This window comes from Cetorhinus maximus, chromosome 29 (assembly GCF_964194155.1).
Source record: "Cetorhinus maximus chromosome 29, sCetMax3.hap1.1, whole genome shotgun sequence".
Lineage (NCBI taxonomy): Eukaryota > Metazoa > Chordata > Chondrichthyes > Lamniformes > Cetorhinidae > Cetorhinus > Cetorhinus maximus.
The window spans coordinates 5559179-5577394 of NC_135907.1; the positions used below are offsets into that span (position 1 = coordinate 5559179).

At 52.0% G+C, this 18216-nt stretch overlaps 1 protein-coding gene and 3 pseudogenes across 1 annotated transcript in view; all 4 read left to right on the plus strand.

The window, feature by feature from the left end:
- The first annotated feature begins 2386 nt into the window (after positions 1 to 2386).
- On the plus strand, positions 2387 to 2552 carry LOC144669859 (U2 spliceosomal RNA; annotated as a pseudogene).
- Positions 2553 to 6485: 3933 nt separating this feature from the next.
- Positions 6486 to 18216, plus strand: part of LOC144669595 (uncharacterized) — a 57140-nt gene continuing 45409 nt past the window's right edge. The window contains exon 1 of the mRNA XM_078532117.1: positions 6486 to 6695. Coding sequence (XP_078388243.1) covers positions 6600 to 6695 — 96 coding nt within the window. The 5' untranslated portion in view covers positions 6486 to 6599. The remainder of the gene's footprint in view (positions 6696 to 18216) is intronic.
- On the plus strand, positions 7883 to 8059 carry LOC144669655 (U2 spliceosomal RNA; annotated as a pseudogene).
- Positions 17730 to 17906, plus strand: LOC144669717 (U2 spliceosomal RNA; annotated as a pseudogene).

The window sequence follows — 18216 nt, forward strand, 5'->3', positions numbered from 1 at the left end:
GTGCTCCTGTTACATTTTCCTGAAACTGAAGTCGGTTAAACACAGCAGCCCATGTTGAGCAATGTACATTGAGTTTGGCTGCTGGGTAGTGATGCAGCAATGATGTCATTAGCACAGTGACCTAAGACGCCCCAATGCTCAGGCCCAAGAATCCAGGCCCAAGTGTCACTCCGTGCTGAGATTCTACCTCTTCCCGGTGTTGGGAAGAATGGATATGGCTATGTTACCAGAGAACGCTCCATTCAGTTGGAACCTGCTGTATCACCTATCCCTTGTGGAACAGTTTATGCAGAAAAACCTGTTGACCACAAGTCCATCAGGCAGTGGGCTGCACATATTGTAATGTGGTCCTGCGGGAAAAGGAGATAGTGAATGCTGTCGGGTGGTTTCCTGAGCTGACTGTCAAAGTAATTTGGAAGAATGCCTCATCACCAAAACTTTCAAATTAGCATTAGGATGTAGCTTGGCTGATAGTGACAAAGGCCCTCCCCATCATGTGCATGACGGGTGTGGACACCTGCCTCATCAGCTTGGATCAGGAGAAGGCCTTTGACAGAATATCGCACACCTACATGGGGGATGTGCTCTCCAAAATGGGCTTTGGGGAGGGAATTCGAAATTGGATCCAACTGCTCTACACTAACATCAGTAGCGCAGTATCAATCAATGGGTGGGAAACAGATAGCTTTCCGATTAAATCTGGAGTCAGGCAGGGCTGTCCTCTCTCGCCTGTCCTTTTCGTGTGTTGCATAGAACCCTTTGCCGAGTCCATCAGGAAGGATCCGGGCATAAGAGGAGTGACGATCCCAGGCAGTGGAGGCACTCAGGTAAAAGCCTCCCTGTACATGGACGACGTCGCCGTCTTCTGCTCGGATCCGCTGTCGGTGCGCAGACTGATGCACATCTGCGACCAGTTCGAACTGGCCTCGGGAGCCAAGGTAAATCGTGGGAAGAGCGAGGCCATGTTCTTTGGGAACTGGGCTGACCGATCCTTTGTCCCCTTCACTGTCAGGGCTGACGGCCTGAAGGTGCTGGGGATATGGTTCGGAGGGACCGGGGCATGCGTTAGAAACTGGAAGGAGCGAGTGGCTATGGTGAAGAGGAAACTGGGCATGTGGGAGCGACGCTCCCTCTCCATTGCGGGTAAGAACCTGGTCATCAGGTGTGAGGTACTCTCGCTGTTGCTGTACGTGGCGCAGGTCTGGCCCATTCCAGACTCCTGCGCGACGGCGATCACTCGAGCCATCTTCCGCTTTATCTGGAGGTCGAAAATGGATCGTGTCCGCAGGGACGCGATGTACAAGCCTCTAGATAAAGGGGGAAAAAACGTGCCCAACATCGCCCTCATACTGATGGCCACCTTTGTGTGCGGCTGCATCAAGCGGTGCGTAGACCCTCAGTACGCAAACACCAAGTGTCACTACGTGCTGAGGTTCTACCTGTCCCCGGTGTTGCGAAGGATGGGTCTGGCCACGCTGCCGCGGAACGCTCCAAGTAGTTGGACCGTGCCGTACCACCTGTCCCTGGTGGAAAAATTTATGCAGAAAAACACCTTTGACCACAAGTCCATCAGGCAGTGGTCAGCACGTAACGTCCTAGAGGCCCTGAGGGATAAGGAGAGGGTGGACCCTGTGGGATGGTTCCCCGAGCAGACTGTCAAAGTCATTTGGCAGAATGCCTCATCGCCAGAACTTTCCAACAAGCACCAAGACGTAGCTTGGCTGGTGGTGAGAAAGGCCCTCCCCGTCAGATCCTTCCTACACGCCAGGAAGCTCACCCCCTCTGCACGTTGCCCTCGAGGTGGCTGTGGTGGGGAAGAGACCGTTGTCCACCTCCTTGTGGATTGTGCCTTTGCAAAGAAAGTCTGGAGAGAGATGCAGTGGTTGCTGTCGAGGTTCATCCCGAGCAGTTCTGTGACACAGGACTCTGTGCTCTACGGGCTGTTCCCAGGGACACACACCGAGACAAACATCGACTGCAGCTGGAGGATCATCAACTCGGTGAAAGAGGCGCTTTGGTCTGCCCGAAACTTGTTGGTCTTCCAGCACAAAGAGTTGTCCCCGACCGATTGTTGCGGACTGGCACAATCCAAAGTCCAGGACTACGTGCTGAGGGACGCACTAAAGCTTGGGGCAGCTGCCGCAAAGGCGCAATGGGGAAGGGTCGCTGTCTAAGACCTTTCTGCCACAGCGCACCGAGAGACTGGGAACTGTTTAGAGCCCCTCGGGCTGTACAGATCAAAATGAAAGGCTGTAAATGATTGTAATATTGTTTGTACTGACGCACCTGGTGATACATTTTGTAAAAGTTTAACCTGGATTGTACCCTTGTAATGTTGTTTTTGAAATGGTTTGGAATGTGATTGAAGATATTTTATGAATAAAGTATATTTTTACAAAAAAAAAAAAATCAGTTTAATATCTGATACGTCCCTTATCTGGGGACCATATATTAAATTGATTTTTGGAGCAGGGAGATGGAATAGGGGCTTGCTCCGTCCACTCCACGCATCGACCCGGTATTGCAGTATCTCTGGGAATGGTGCACCACCCCTTTCCAGGGGATTTTCAATGCTAAAAATAGTTTTCTTACAAACATCTGCTTTCTTTACTTTTCAACATGCACATCTTTCAAAACACAACTTTCTTTCTTTCTCATCGCTTCTCGGCCTTTTGGCTAACATCAAGTGTTGCAGGGGCGACACCATGGTCCTGCCAAGGCAAGGTCGGGATGGAAGGGCGATAACCAATCGCAATCCAAATCCATACCGTGGGCTACCTATCACCGTCCGAGTCACGGTGAACCACAGCGAAGGAGGATCACCTATGGATCGGGGCTTCTTCACCAGGAGGATCCTGTTGAAGGCGTGCGACTTCCAAGCTACGGAGATCTTCACCCTGCACGACTCCCGCAAAGGCGGTTATTTTGACGTGACGTTCAAGCGGGTGGCAGACTGCGTCCGGCTCCTGAGGGTGTTCGAGGAGAAGAGAGACCTGCCGGAGATGAAGATCCTGACGGCGGAGCCGCACTTTTCTCTGCCGTTGCAACGGGAACGTGAGGTGATGGTGCATGTGTACAACCCCTTCGTCCCTGTCGCCGACGTGGTCACCTTCCTCACCAGGTACTTCGATAAGGTGGGGAGCGGCACCGAGATTCGAGACGACTTGGGGATCTGGACAGGCAAACGCCTGTTTAAGGTCACGCTAAAGACCGATGGTAAGGGAGCCATTTTCCACCCTCCCTCCAGTTTCGCTATCGGGGGAAACCGGGGCTACCTGGTCTACGCTGGGCAACCCAAGCATTGTCGCTCATGCGGCAAGGCTGGTCATGTGGCGGCCAACTGCAGCGCCTCCCTCTGCAAGATCTGCAAACAGGAAGGGCACCAGACAAAAGACTGCAAACAGGCCAAGTGCTGCAACCTGTGTGGCGAGGCAAGTCACCTCTACAGGAAATGCCCCAAACGCTGCCGTACTTACGCACAGGCAGCCAAAGCCGACCAGGGGGAAGCAGAAGAAACGTTCCGTGTCACTCCAACCACCAAGGCCCCCAGGGAGCTCAACGGGACAAAGGAGGACACAGAGAGAGACAAGGTGGAGAAAGAGATTGAGGCAACAGAGAGCCAACCAACAGCACTACCCCCTGAACCTACCAGTCCTCAGGACAGCGAATCAATGGAGGAGGAGGCAGCAGTGGAAAAGCAGCAGGGGGAGTGGCGGACGGTGAAGAACAAGAAAAGTAAGAGGGAGCGAAGAAGAAGCAAAGGCGTTTCCCAGAGAAGCGGCAAGAGGCGTCTCCCATCCGACACGGATGACAAGGGCAGCAGCTCTTCGGATGATGAAGTGCCAGAGCGGCACCGACAGAAGAGGCGGCAAAGCTCCAGGGCGTTGGAGGACGAGACACCCGAGCTCCAGAAAATTGGAGACAACAAGGAGACCAGCGCACCCCAACTTTGCCTGCAACCTGAGGAGGCCAGTGCACCACAGCCCCTGGAATCTGGGAGCAGTGAGGCAATCATCGCACCCCGGCTCCAGGAAGCCGGGAACAGCAACCCCCCAGAGGGGGTGAGTTTTGGAGAAGCTTCTCCAGCAAAGGTCATCTCAAAACCCGCTCTCTACGTGAACCTCCAGATGCCACCGGAGCAGAACACGGCCAAGGAGATCTACCTCAGCCCATCCAAAGTGAAGGAATTTGAGCTCACTACGGGTATGAAGGAGCAGACTAAAGGTCTGGGACTCTCAGAGACAGTGGGTTTGGTAGGAGAATAAATGCTTTAAAATGGGTTTAAAGATTGTATCCATAAATGTGCGTAGCATTAAATCTACTACGCGATGTGTTGCGACCTTGGACTACCTAGCCAAGGTCAAAGCTGACCTGTTGTTTCTGCAGGAGTGTGCGATACCGCACCTCAGCTCCTACAGGCAATGGTCACGATGGTGGTCCCACGGGCCATCGATCTGGTCGGGCGGAAACGACTCTCGTTCCTCCGGCCTGGGTATTCTGCTGCGGGGAGGCAACTTCACCGTCTCCGAGGTCAAGGAGGTGGTGGGCGGGCGACTCCTCGTAGCAGACGTAATGTACAAGAACGCTCCACTCCGGTTAATTAACGTGTATGGCCCGGCACAAGGGGCTGAGCGGCTGGAGGTTTTTCAGCAGCTCCCACTGCTGCTGGCGACCTCCAGGCCGGTCATTCTGGGCGGGGACTTCAACTGCATCATCGATGCGGCTGGACGATCCGGCAGGGCCGGAAGCAGATTGGACGCTACGTCCAGATCCATGATGGAAACAGTTAAGGATGCCAAGCTGCACGACGTCTTCAGCAACCCTGCAGACGGAGCGCAGCGTAGATACACCTGGTCGCGGCCAGACGGGTCCATTCGTTCCAGGATAGACTTCCTGTTTGTGTCCCGTGCATTCACAGTCAGATCCACCGAGGTCAAGCCGGTGTTCTTCTCTGACCACTGCCTCCTACTGGCGGACTGCCACTTGGAGAAGGACCTGAGGGTGGGCAGGGGGGCATGGAAGCTAAATGTGCAACTGCTGACCCCAGAGAACATTGAGGAGCTCAAGAGGGATTACTAAGGTTGGAGAACCGTGAAACCCCTCTTTGAGTCCCTGACACACTGGTGGGAAGTGATCAAGGGAAGCATCAAGAGGTTTTTCATCCTCAAAGGCACCCAGAAAGCTAGAAAGGAACAGAGGGAAATGTCCCGACTCCAGAAAAAGATGCAGAATCTGCTCCGGCTGCAGTCGATGGGGTCGATGTCAAGGAGGAGCTCCAAGAGATGAAGGGCCAGCAAGCCTCGCACTTTGCCTCGGAGGCCTCCAAGATCATCTTCCGTTCCAGGGTCCGCTCCGTGGAGCAGGATGAGACGTGCTCACGTTTCTTCTTCCAAAAGGTACACAGAGAGCGCTCTGTGATCAGCAGCCTGAAGGAAGAAGACGGCTCAGTAAAGTCATCACGGTCCGACATTCTGAGGATCAGCAAATCCTTTTATGCCGGATTGTATGACGTGAAGCCCACGGACAGCACGGCCTCCCAGTCCTTCCTGTCCTCTATCACGGAGGTCTTAGACCACAGTACGCGGGAGAGCCTAGACAAACCGCTAACTCCTGATGAACTGACTAAGGCCCTCGAGTCCTTCGAGAAGAGTAAAACCCCCGGAAGCGACGGCTTGCCGGCGGAGTTGTATTCGGCTCTGTGGGACTTGATCGGCCCAGACCTGCTAGAAGTGTACGAGAGTATGCTCCTGGCCGGCAGCATGTCAGAATCCATGAGGAAAGGCATCATCACCCTCATCTACAAGCACAAGGGGGAAAGGGAGGAAATTAGAAATTGGCGACCCATTTCACTGTTGAATGTGGACTATAAGATTCTGTCCAAGGTCATCGCCAATCGGGTCAAATCCGCTCTGGAATTGGTGATTCACCCTGACCAGACCTGCTCTGTGCCGGGCAGGAAGATCTCTGACAGCCTGGCGCTGCTCAGGGATACGATTGCCTATGTACAGGACAGGGGTGTGGATACCTGCCTCATCAGCTTGGATCAGGAGAAGGCCTTTGACAGAATATCGCACACCTACATGGGGGATGTGCTCTCCAAAATGGGCTTTGGGGAGGGAATTCGAAATTGGATCCAACTGCTCTACACTAACATCAGTAGCGCAGTCTGAATCAATGGGTGGGAAACAGATAGCTTTCCGATTAAATCTGGAGTCAGGCAGGGCTGCCCTCTCTCGCCTGTCCTTTTCGTGTGTTGCATAGAACCCTTTGCCGAGTCCATCAGGAAGGATGCGGGCATAAGAGGAGTGACGATCCCAGGCAGTGGAGGCACTCAGGTAAAAGCCTCCCTGTACATGGACGACGTCGCCGTCTTCTGCTCGGATCCGCTGTCGGTGCGCAGACTGATGCACATCTGCGACCAGTTCGAACTGGCCTCGGGAGCCAAGGTAAATCGTGGGAAGAGCGAGGCCATGTTCTTTGGGAACTGGGCTGACCGATCCTTTGTCCCCTTCACTGTCAGGGCTGACGGCCTGAAGGTGCTGGGGATATGGTTCGGAGGGACCGGGGCATGCGTTAGAAACTGGAAGGAGCGAGTGGCTATGGTGAAAAGGAAACTGGGCATGTGGGAGCGACGCTCCCTCTCCATTGCGGGTAAGAACCTGGTCATCAGGTGCGAGGTACTCTCGCTGTTGCAGGTCTGGCCCATTCCAGACTCCTGCGCGACGGCGATCACTCGAGCCATCTTCCGCTTTATCTGGAGGTCGAAAATGGATCGTGTCCGCAGGGACGCGATGTACAAGCCTCTAGATAAAGGGGGAAAAAACGTGCCCAACATCGCCCTCATACTGATGGCCACCTTTGTGTGCGGCTGCATCAAGCGGTGCGTAGACCCTCAGTACGCAAACACCAAGTGTCACTACGTGCTGAGGTTCTACCTGTCCCCGGTGTTGCGAAGGATGGGTCTGGCCACGCTGCCGCGGAACGCTCCAAGTAGTTGGACCGTGCCGTACCACCTGTCCCTGGTGGAAAAATTTATGCAGTAAAACACCTTTGACCAAAAGTCCATCAGGCAGTGGTCAGCACGTAACGTCCTAGAGGCCCTGAGGGATAAGGAGAGGGTGGACCCTGTGGGATGGTTCCCCGAGCAGACTGTCAAAGTCATTTGGCAGAATGCCTCATCGCCAGAACTTTCCAACAAGCACCAAGACGTAGCTTGGCTGGTGGTGAGAAAGGCCCTCCCCGTCAGATCCTTCCTACACGCCAGGAGGCTCACCCCCTCTGCACGTTGCCCTCGAGGTGGCTGTGGTGGGGAAGAGACCGTTGTTCACCTCCTTGTGGATTGTGCCTTTGCAAAGAAAGTCTGGAGAGAGATGCAGTGGTTGCTGTCGAGGTTCATCCCGAGCAGTTCTGTGACACAGGACTCTGTGCTCTACGGGCTGTTCCCAGGGACACACACCGAGACAAACATCGACTGCAGCTGGAGGATCATCAACTCGGTGAAAGAGGCGCTTTGGTCTGCCCGAAACTTGTTGGTCTTCCAGCACAAAGAGTTGTCCCCGACCGATTGTTGCGGACTGGCACAATCCAAAGTCCAGGACTACGTGCTGAGGGACGCACTAAAGCTTGGGGCAGCTGCCGCAAAGGCGCAATGGGGAAGGGTCGCTGTCTAAGACCTTTCTACCACAGCGCACCGAGAGACTGGGAACTGTTTGGAGCCCCTCGGGCTGTACAGATCAAAATGAAAGGCTGTAAATGACTGTAATATTGTTTGTACTGATGCACCTGGTGATACATTTTGTAAAAGTTTAACCTGGATTGTACCCTTGTAATGTTGTTTTTGAAATGGTTTTGAATGTGGTTGAAGATATTTTATGAATAAAGTATATTTTTACAAATAAAAAAAAAATCTGTTCTTATCAGTTTAATATCTGATACGTCCCTTATCTGGGGACCATATATTAAATTGATTTTTGGAGCAGGGAGATGGAATAGGGGCTTGCTCCGTCCACTCCACGCATCGACCCGGTATTGCAGTATCTCTGGGAATGGTGCACCACCCCTTTCCAGGGGATTTTCAATGCTAAAAATAGTTTTCTTACAAACATCTGCTTTCTTTACTTTTCAACATGCACATCTTTCAAAACACAACTTTCTTTCTTTCTCATCGCTTCTCGGCCTTTTGGCTAAGATCAAGTGTTGCAGGGGCGACACCATGGTCCTGCCAAGGCAAGGTCGGGATGGAAGGGCGATAACGAATCGCAATCCAAATCCATACCGTGGGTTACCTATCACCGTCCGAGTCACGGTGAACCACAGCGAAGGAGGATCACCTATGGATCGGGGCTTCTTCACCAGGAGGATCCTGTTGAAGGCGTGCGGCTTCCAAGCTACGGAGATCTTCACCCTGCACGACTCCCGCAAAGGCGGTTATTTTGACGTGACGTTCAAGCGGGTGGCAGACTGCGTCCGGCTCCTGAGGGTGTTCGAGGAGAAGAGAGACCTGCCGGAGATGAAGATCCTGACGGCGGAGCCGCACTTTTCTCTGCCGTTGCAACGGGAACGGGAGGTGATGGTGCATGTGTACAACCCCTTCGTCCCTGTCGCCGACGTGGTCACCTTCCTCACCAGGTACTTCGATAAGGTGGGGAGCGGCACCGAGATTCGAGACGACTTGGGGATCTGGACAGGCAAACGCCTGTTTAAGGTCACGCTAAAGACCGATGGTAAGGGAGCCATTTTCCACCCTCCCTCCAGTTTCGCCATCGGGGGAAACCGGGGCTACCTGGTCTACGCTGGGCAACCCAAGCATTGTCGCTCATGCGGCAAGGCTGGTCATGTGGCGGCCAACTGCAGCGCCTCCCTCTGCAAGATCTGCAAACAGGAAGGGCACCAGACAAAAGACTGCAAACAGGCCAAGTGCTGCAACCTGTGTGGCGAGGCAAGTCACCTCTACAGGACCTGCCCCAAACGCTGCCGTACTTACGCACAGGCAGCCAAAGCCGACCAGGGGGAAGCAGAAGGAATGTTTCGTGTCACTCCAACCACCAAGGCCCCCAGGGAGCTCAACGGGACAAAGGAGGACACAGAGAGAGACAAGGTGGAGAAACAGATTGAGGCAACAGAGAGCCAATCAACAGCACTACCCCCTGAACCTCCCAGTCCTCAGGACAGCGAATCAATGGAGGAGGAGGCAGCAGTGGAAAAGCAGCAGGGGGAGTGGCGGACGGTGAAGAACAAGAAAAGTAAGAGGGAGCGAAGAAGAAGCAAAGGCGTTTCCCAGAGAAGCGGCAAGAGGCGTCTCCCATCCGACACGGACGACAAGGGCAGCAGCTCTTCGGATGATGAAGTGCCAGGGCGGCACCGACAGAAGAGGTGGCAAAGCTCCAGGGCGTTGGAGGACGAGACACCCGAGCTCCAGAAAATTGGAGACAACAAGGAGACCAGCGCACCCCAACTTTGCCTGCAACCTGAGGAGGCCAGTGCACCACAGCCCCTGGAATCTGGGAGCAGTGAGGCAATCATCGCAACCCAGCTCCAGGAAGCCGGGAACAGCAACACCCCAGAGGGGGTGAGTTTTGGAGAAGCTTCTCCAGCAAAGGTCATCTCAAAACCCGCTCTCTACGTGAACCTCCAGATGCCACCGGAGCAGAACACGGCCAAGGAGATCTACCTCAGCCCATCCAAAGTGAAGGAATTTGAGCTCACTACGGGTATGAAGGAGCAGACTAAAGGTCTGGGACTCTCAGAGACAGTGGGTTTGGTAGGAGAATAAATGCTTTAAAATGGGTTTAAAGATTGTATCCATAAATGTGCGTAGCATTAAATCTACTACGCGATGTGTTGCGACCTTGGACTACCTAGCCAAGGTCAAAGCTGACCTGTTGTTTCTGCAGGAGTGTGCGATACCGCACCTCAGCTCCTACAGGCAATGGTCACGATGGTGGTCCCACGGGCCATCGATCTGGTCGGGCGGAAACGACTCTCGTTCCTCCGGCCTGGGTATTCTGCTGCGGGGAGGCAACTTCACCGTCTCCGAGGTCAAGGAGGTGGTGGGCGGGCGACTCCTCGTAGCAGACGTAATGTACAAGAACGCTCCACTCTGGTTAATTAACGTGTATGGCCCGGCACAAGGGGCTGAGCGGCTGGAGGTTTTTCAGCAGCTCCCACTGCTGCTGGCGACCTCCAGGCCGGTCATTCTGGGCGGGGACTTCAACTGCATCATCGATGCGGCTGGACGATCCGGCAGGGCCGGAAGCAGATTGGACGCTACGTCCAGATCCCTGATGGAAACAGTTAAGAATGCCAAGCTGCACGACGTCTTCAGCAACCCTGCAGACGGAGCGCAGCGTAGATACACCTGGTCACGGCCAGACGGGTCCATTCGTTCCAGGATAGACTTCCTGTTTGTGTCCCGTGCATTCACAGTCAGATCCACCGAGGTCAAGCCGGTGTTCTTCTCTGACCACTGCCTCCTACTGGCGGACTGCCACTTGGAGAAGGACCTGAGGGTGGGCAGGGGGACATGGAAGCTAAATGTGCAACTGCTGACCCCAGAGAACATTGAGGAGCTCAAGAGGGATTACAAAGGTTGGAGAACCGTGAAACCCCTCTTTGAGTCCCTGACACACTGGTGGGAAGCGATCAAGGGAAGCATCAAGAGGTTTTTCATCCGCAAAGGCACCCAGAAAGCTAGAATGGAACAGAGGGAAATGTCCCGACTCCAGAAAAAGATGCAGAATCTGCTCCGGCTGCAGTCGATGGGGGTCGATGTCAAGGAGGAGCTCCAAGAGGTGAAGGGCCAGCAAGCCTCGCACTTTGCCTCGGAGGCCTCCAAGATCATCTTCCGTTCCAGGGTCCGCTCCGTGGAGCAGGATGAGACGTGCTCACGTTTCTTCTTCCAAAAGGTACACAGAGAGCGCTCTGTGATCAGCAGCCTGAAGGAAGAAGACGGCTCAGTAAAGTCATCACGGTCCGACATTCTGAGGATCAGCAAATCCTTTTATGCCGGACTGTATGACGTGAAGCCCACGGACAGCACGGCCTCCCAGTCCTTCCTGTCCTCTATCACGGAGGTCTTAGACCACAGTACGCGGGAGAGCCTAGACAAACCGCTAACTCCTGACGAACTGACTAAGGCCCTTGAGTCCTTCGATAAGAGTAAAACCCCCGGAAGCGACGGCTTGCCGGCGGAGTTGTATTCGGCTCTGTGGGACTTGATCGGCCCAGACCTGCTAGAAGTGTACGAGAGTATGCTCCTGGCCGGCAGCATGTCAGAATCCATGAGGAAAGGCATCATCACCCTCATCTACAAGCACAAGGGGGAAAGGGAGGAAATTAGAAATTGGCGACCCATTTCACTGTTGAATGTGGACTATAAGATTCTGTCCAAGGTCATCGCCAATCGGGTCAAATCCGCTCTGGAATTGGTGATTCACCCTGACCAGACCTGCTCTGTGCCGGGCAGGAAGATCTCTGACAGCCTGGCGCTGCTCAGGGATACGATTGCCTATGTACAGGACAGGGGTGTGGATACCTGCCTCATCAGCTTGGATCAGGAGAAGGCCTTTGACAGAATATCGCACACCTACATGGGGGATGTGCTCTCCAAAATGGGCTTTGGGGAGGGAATTCGAAATTGGATCCAACTGCTCTACACTAACATCAGTAGCGCAGTCTCAATCAATGGGTGGGAAACAGATAGCTTTCCGATTAAATCAGGAGTCAGGCAGGGCTGCCCTCTCTCGCCTGTCCTTTTCGTGTGTTGCATAGAACCCTTTGCCGAGTCCATCAGGAAGGATCCGGGCATTAGAGGAGTTACGATCCCAAGCAGTGGAGGCACTCAGATCAAAGCCTCCCTGTACATGGACGATGTCGCCGTCTTCTGTTCTGATCCGCTGTCGGTGTGCAGACTGATCCACATCTGCGACCAGTTCGAACTGGACTCGGGAGCCAAGGTAAATCGTGGGAAGAGCGAGGCCGTGTTCTTTGGGAACTGGGCTGACCGATCCTTTGTCCCCTTCACCGTCAGTGCTGACGGCCTGAAGGTGCTGGGGATATGGTTCAGAGGGACCGGGGTATGCGTTAGAAACTGGAAGGATCCAGTGTCTATGGTGAAAAGGAAACTGGGAATCTGGGAGCGACGCTTCCTCTCCGTTGCGGGTAAGAACCTGGTCATCAGGTGTGAGGCACTCTCGCTGTTGCTGTACATGGCGCAGGTCTGGCCCATTCCAGACTGCTGCGCGACGGCAATCACCCGAGCCATCTTCCGCTTTATCTGGAGGTCGAAAATGGATCGTGTCCGCAGGGACGCGCTGTATAAGCCTCTAGATAAAGGGGGAATAAACGTGCCCAACATCGCCCTCACACTGATGGCCACCTTTGTGTGCGGCTGTATCAAGCTGTGCGTAGACCCTCGGTACGCAAACACCAGGTGTCACTACGTGCTGAGGTTCTACCTGTCCCCGGTTTAGCGAAGGATGGGTGTGGCCACGCTGCCGCGGAACGCTCCAAGTAGTTGGACCGTGCCGTACCACCTGTCCCTGGTGGAAAACTTTATGCAGAAAAACACCTTTGACCCCAAGTCCATCAGGCAGTGGTCGGCACGTAACGTCCTATAGGCCCTGCGGGGAAAGGAGATGGTGGATCCTGTGCGATGTTTCCCCGAGCAGACTGTCAAAGTCGTTTGGTAGAATGCCTCGTCTCCAGAACTTTCCAACAAGCACCAAGACGTAGCTTGGCTGGTGGTGAGAAATGCCCTCCCCGTCAGATCCTTCCTGAAGTCTCACCCTCTCTGCATGTTGACCTCGAGGTGGCTGTCGTGGGGACGAGACCGTTGTTCACCTCTTTGTGGAATGTGCGTTTGCAAAGAAGGTCTGCAGAGAGTTGCCGTGGTTTTTGTCGCGGTTCATCCCAAGCAGTTCTGTGACACAGGTCTCTGTGCTCTACGTGTTGATCCCAGGGACAGGGACGCACATCGAGACAAGCAGGTGGAGGATCATCTACTCGGTGAAAGACGCTCTTTGGTCTGCCCGAAACTTGTTGGTCTTCCAGTGCGATGAGTTGTCCCCAGCAGAGTGTTGCAGACTGGCTGGCACATTCCAAGGCCGAGGACTACGTGCTGAGGGACGCACTAAAGCTTGGGGCAGCCGCCACAAATGCGCAGTGGGGAACGGTCGCTGTCTAAGACCTTTCAGCCATAGTGCACCGAGGGACTGGGAAAGGTATGGACCCCTCGGCCTGAAAGACTCACATTGAATGTATGCGGTGAATATTACATTTATCACAATTGTATTGAAGCACCTCAGAGTGCAACATGATCTATGTAGATAACTTGAATACTATTGCACTGTCTGACTGCCTGTAATGAGCATGTTGAAATGTCTGTAATGTTCATTGATCGTATTGAAGCGTCGCAGGGTGCGACATGATCTATTTGAAAAACTGGAATATGATTGCACTTTTTGCGATGGCCATTTTGAAATGTTTTGTAATGTTCTTTCAGATATTTTATGGATAAGGTATATTTTTCCACAAAAAAACGACAACAGTTACAAAGAAAACCAACAGCAGCAACAACAGCTCTTCTCCACAGTCTGAATTAGAATTTCAGAGTCAGAAAACAGAGCAAAAAAACACGCAGCGTCCTGAAATGACAAACCTGAAATGAAAGTGTACTTAGTGTATCAAGCCTTTAAACTGCATTGCTGAAAACTCCTTCCTGCCTGCTAGTGCAACAAGATGCTGCAAAGTATATTACACAGCGAATCAGGCCTTCAGTCGTCTTGACTTGTGCAGCTCCAGTGACTTCAGGCCTCCAAAAGCAGGCCAGTATTTGAAAGGGCTCCTCTTGACAAGTGTAAGACCCTGATCAAACTAAATATTTTAATTTTCTTAACCAGTGAGATTGAACGAACCGTGATGCATGTCCAAGACAAAATAGAATATAAAGCAATGTAAAGTAAATTAATAACAAATTGAGAAAGTAAATATGGAACACAAAATATTTTAAAACTAGGGCACAGGTTAAAAACATGATCCTAATTTCTGTTGAACTGAATGAGGCGAGTCATTACAGTGCGTGACCGATTTGTTTAAGTGTGCGGGCCCATTAAACTTTTTGCACAGCCGCGCAAATTTAAAGGGGCTTATGTGGCGGTGTGTCTGTGAGGAAACCTCTCCTCATATCTTGTATCCCACTGTGAAACCGTCTTCAGCTCCCAAATTGCACTCAGACAATGTGCTACATTTGCATATTGTGCAGGAGTCGGGGGAGGGGTCATGGGGCTGCCCCTTGTCTCTGTACTTGAAATGGCAGCCAGGCAGCAACTGTAGTGCTTCCTCAAATCCATCCTGAAGAAAAGGCAAGACATGTTGGGTGCTGAGAGGGAGAAGCATTGCCACTTTAGGTTCTACTTGGATTTTACTGAGGTAAAAGGTGATTGAAAAAGTCAAGCCTTTCTCCCCTAGCAGTTACCACTGAGGACAGAAATAATACCGAGCGCTGATCTATCACCGAGCACTGAGGCCGGCCAAGGGGAGGCATCTGAAAGCTGCAGAGAGAGCAAGAAGCCAGGATGGACGACTGAGAATACTGGCTGAGATAGACAGCAAAAACTGTGACACAAGCTCAGGTAAGCGTGGTGTTTTGCAGTTCAAGTTCATCACTTTGTGACAGTATAGGTATTTTTCACTTTCCTAGGATAAGGCTGTTCCCTTTCTAGAAGTTAGAAACAGCCGTGCAGATGTATTTTCTGCGCTCCTTTGCTTGCCTGCTGAATAGGACTGATGGGAGGGGAAAAGGTGATTAAAAGAGAGCCGACATCATTGCAGGCTGGCAGATGGTGTGCTGTGCTGTGCACGCAGGTGGTTTTGTTGTTTGGCTTGTGTGTGACTTCTGGTTGAAGCTGAAAGATTTCTAAAATTTTGAAGGAAATAATCTTCGAGAAGGGGAGAAACATTTTCAACATTTTAACAGGATCTAAGGCTGTTCGCTGTGTCGTACCTGTACTTATCCTTGCTGCCACCTGCCTTCTCACTGCTGATCATCATCTTGTGTTATTATAATGATATAATGCATTGGACTTATTTACTGTGACTTCATAACATGACACATTTCCCTTCTGGTGATGTCATGCTGACATCCCGTAAAGGAAATAGACCAACAGTCAGCCCAAAAGAAGGCCCAATGCCAAGCAAAGGAAGCCCATAAACGAGGATGCTAGACAGCTCGTACAAAAGAAAGCAGGGCATCAGGAAACAACTCAACAGCAGCTGACGTAGTACTCTCCAGGTTCAGTGCAGGAGAAGCACTGGAATCAGTAAAAAGTAATGCCCCTACATGTCTGAACATACAACTTAGGAGCAGGAGTAGGCCACTGGGCCCCAAGAGCCTGCTCCACTACTCAGAAGATCATGGCTGATCCGATTGTAACCTCAACCCCACATTCCTGCCTACCAGCGATAACCTTCCAACCCCGCCTTGTTAATCTATCCAGCTCTGTCTTGAAAATATTCAAAGACTCTGTTTCCACCACCTTTCGAGGAAGAGAGTTCCAAGGACTCTCTACACTCTGGGAGAAACGCTGCTGACTTTGCCTTCCCTGTAGATGTGGAAGGACTTTAGCTGCATACCTGGTCAGCTGGCAAGCTCCACAGACCGATCGGCGCAGGCTTGGAGGGCCGAAGGGCCTGTTCCTGTGCTGTACTTTTTTTTCTTCTTTGTTCTTTGACTGCTCAAGCTGAAAGCAAAGACAAAAATACAGCAGGCCTCGATCGAAGAACTCCTCTGCGCTGTGAGCTAGTTGCTCACACGGAAACTCAGCTACAAAGACTCATGGATTGTCTCTCATGCCTGTCACGTGTTCTCCCTTGTGACTGAGTGTTTCTCGAAATTTTCCATTACCTGCCAGTTACACGACACATCTAGCGCAACCGTAGACAGCGACCTTTCTCCATTACGCCTTTGCCCCAAACTTTAGTGCGTCCCTCAGCACGTAGTCCTGGACCTTGGAATGTGCCAACTCTTTGCAATGGAAGACCAACAAGTTTCGGACAGCCAAAGAGTGTCTTTCACCGAGTGGATCCTCCGGCGGTAGTTGATGTTTGTCTCGGCGTGTGTCCCTGGGAACAGCCCCTGGAGCACAGAGTCCATACCTGTGTCACGGAACTGCTCGGGATGCACCTCGACAAGAACCACGGCCACTCTCTTCAGAGTTCTGGTGATGAGGCATTCTGCCAAATGACCCTGACGGTCTGTTCGGCGAACCGTCCGCCGGAATCCACCATCTCCTTTTCCCGCAGGGCCTCTAGGGTGATACGTGCTAACCACTGCCTGATGGACTTGCGGACAAAGGTGTTTCTCTGCATAAGTTTTTCCACACGGGGCAGGTGATACGGCACTTGGAGCGTTCCTCGGCAGGGTGGCCAGACCCATCCTTCGCAACACCAGGGACAGGTAGAACCTCAGCACGTAGTGACGCTTGGTGTTTGGGTCTACACACAGCTTGATACTGCCATACACAAAGGTGGCCATCAGGATGAGGGTGATGTTGGGCATGTTTTTTCCCCCTTCATCCAGAGTTTTTTTACATCATGTCCCTGCAAACAGGATCAACTTTTGACCTCCAGATAAAGCGGAAGATGGCTGGCGTGATCGCCACAGCGCAGGAGTGAGGAATGGGCCAGACCTGCGCCACGTACAGCAACACCTGTCCCTGGTGGAAAAATTTATGCAGAAAAACACCTTTGACCACAAGTCCATCAGGCAGTGGTCAGCACGTAACGTCCTAGAGGCCCTGAGGGAAAAGGAGAGGGTGGACCCTGTGGGATGGTTCCCCGAGCAGACTGTCAAAGTCATTTGGCAGAATGCCTCATCGCCAGAACTTTCCAACAAGCACCAAGACGTAGCTTGGCTGGTGGTGAGAAAGGCCCTCCCCGTCAGATCCTTCCTACACGCCAGGAGGCTCACCCCCTCTGCACGTTGCCCTCGAGGTGGCTGTGGTGGGGAAGAGACCGTTGTTCACCTCCTTGTGGATTGTGCCTTTGCAAAGAAAGTCTGGAGAGAGATGCAGTGGTTGCTGTCGAGGTTCATCCCGAGCAGTTCTGTGACACAGGACTCTGTGCTCTACGGGCTGTTCCCAGGGACACACACCGAGACAAACATCGACTGCAGCTGGAGGATCATCAACTCGGTGAAAGAGGCGCTTTGGTCTGCCCGAAACTTGTTGGTCTTCCAGCACAAAGAGTTGTCCCCGACCGATTGTTGCGGACTGGCACAATCCAAAGTCCAGGACTACGTGCTGAGGGACGCACTAAAGCTTGGGGCAGCTGCCGCAAAGGCGCAATGGGGAAGGGTCGCTGTCTAAGACCTTTCTACCACAGCGCACCGAGAGACTGGGAACTGTTTAGAGCCCCTCGGGCTGTACAGATCAAAATGAAAGGCTGTAAATGATTGTAATATTGTTTGTACTGATGCACCTGGTGATACATTTTGTAAAAGTTTAACCTGGATTGTACCCTTGTAATGTTGTTTTTGAAATGGTTTGGAATGTGATTGAAGATATTTTATGAATAAAGTATATTTTTACAAAAAAAAAAAAAAAATCTGTTCTTATTGTTTGTACTGATGCACCTGGTGATACATTTTGTAAAAGTTTAACCTGGATTGTACCCTTGTAATGTTGTTTTTGAAATGGTTTGGAATGTGATTGAAGATATTTTATGAATAAAGTATATTTTTACAAAAAAAAAAAAAATCTGTTCTTATCAGTTTAATATCTGATACGTCCCTTATCTGGGGACCATATATTAAATTGATTTTTGGAGCAGGGAGATGGAATAGGGGCTTGCTCCGTCCACTCCACGCATCGACCCGGTATTGCAGTATCTCTGGGAATGGTGCACCACCCCTTTCCAGGGGATTTTCAATGCTAAAAATAGTTTTCTTACAAACATCTGCTTTCTTTACTTTTCAACATGCACATCTTTCAAAACACAACTTTCTTTCTTTCTCACTCACCCGCACCATCTACACACAAAAAACACGCACGCTCACCCAACGCTCACAGACACCACTCTCATCTCACAAACACTCTACCTCACTCATACAAAAACATCTTTCACTTGCAAATACACCTCTCAAACACTCTCTCAGCTGCACCTTTCGCCTCACAACACTTTCAACCAGCTCTCTGCTGCCGCTCCCGCCCGCTGCTGCTG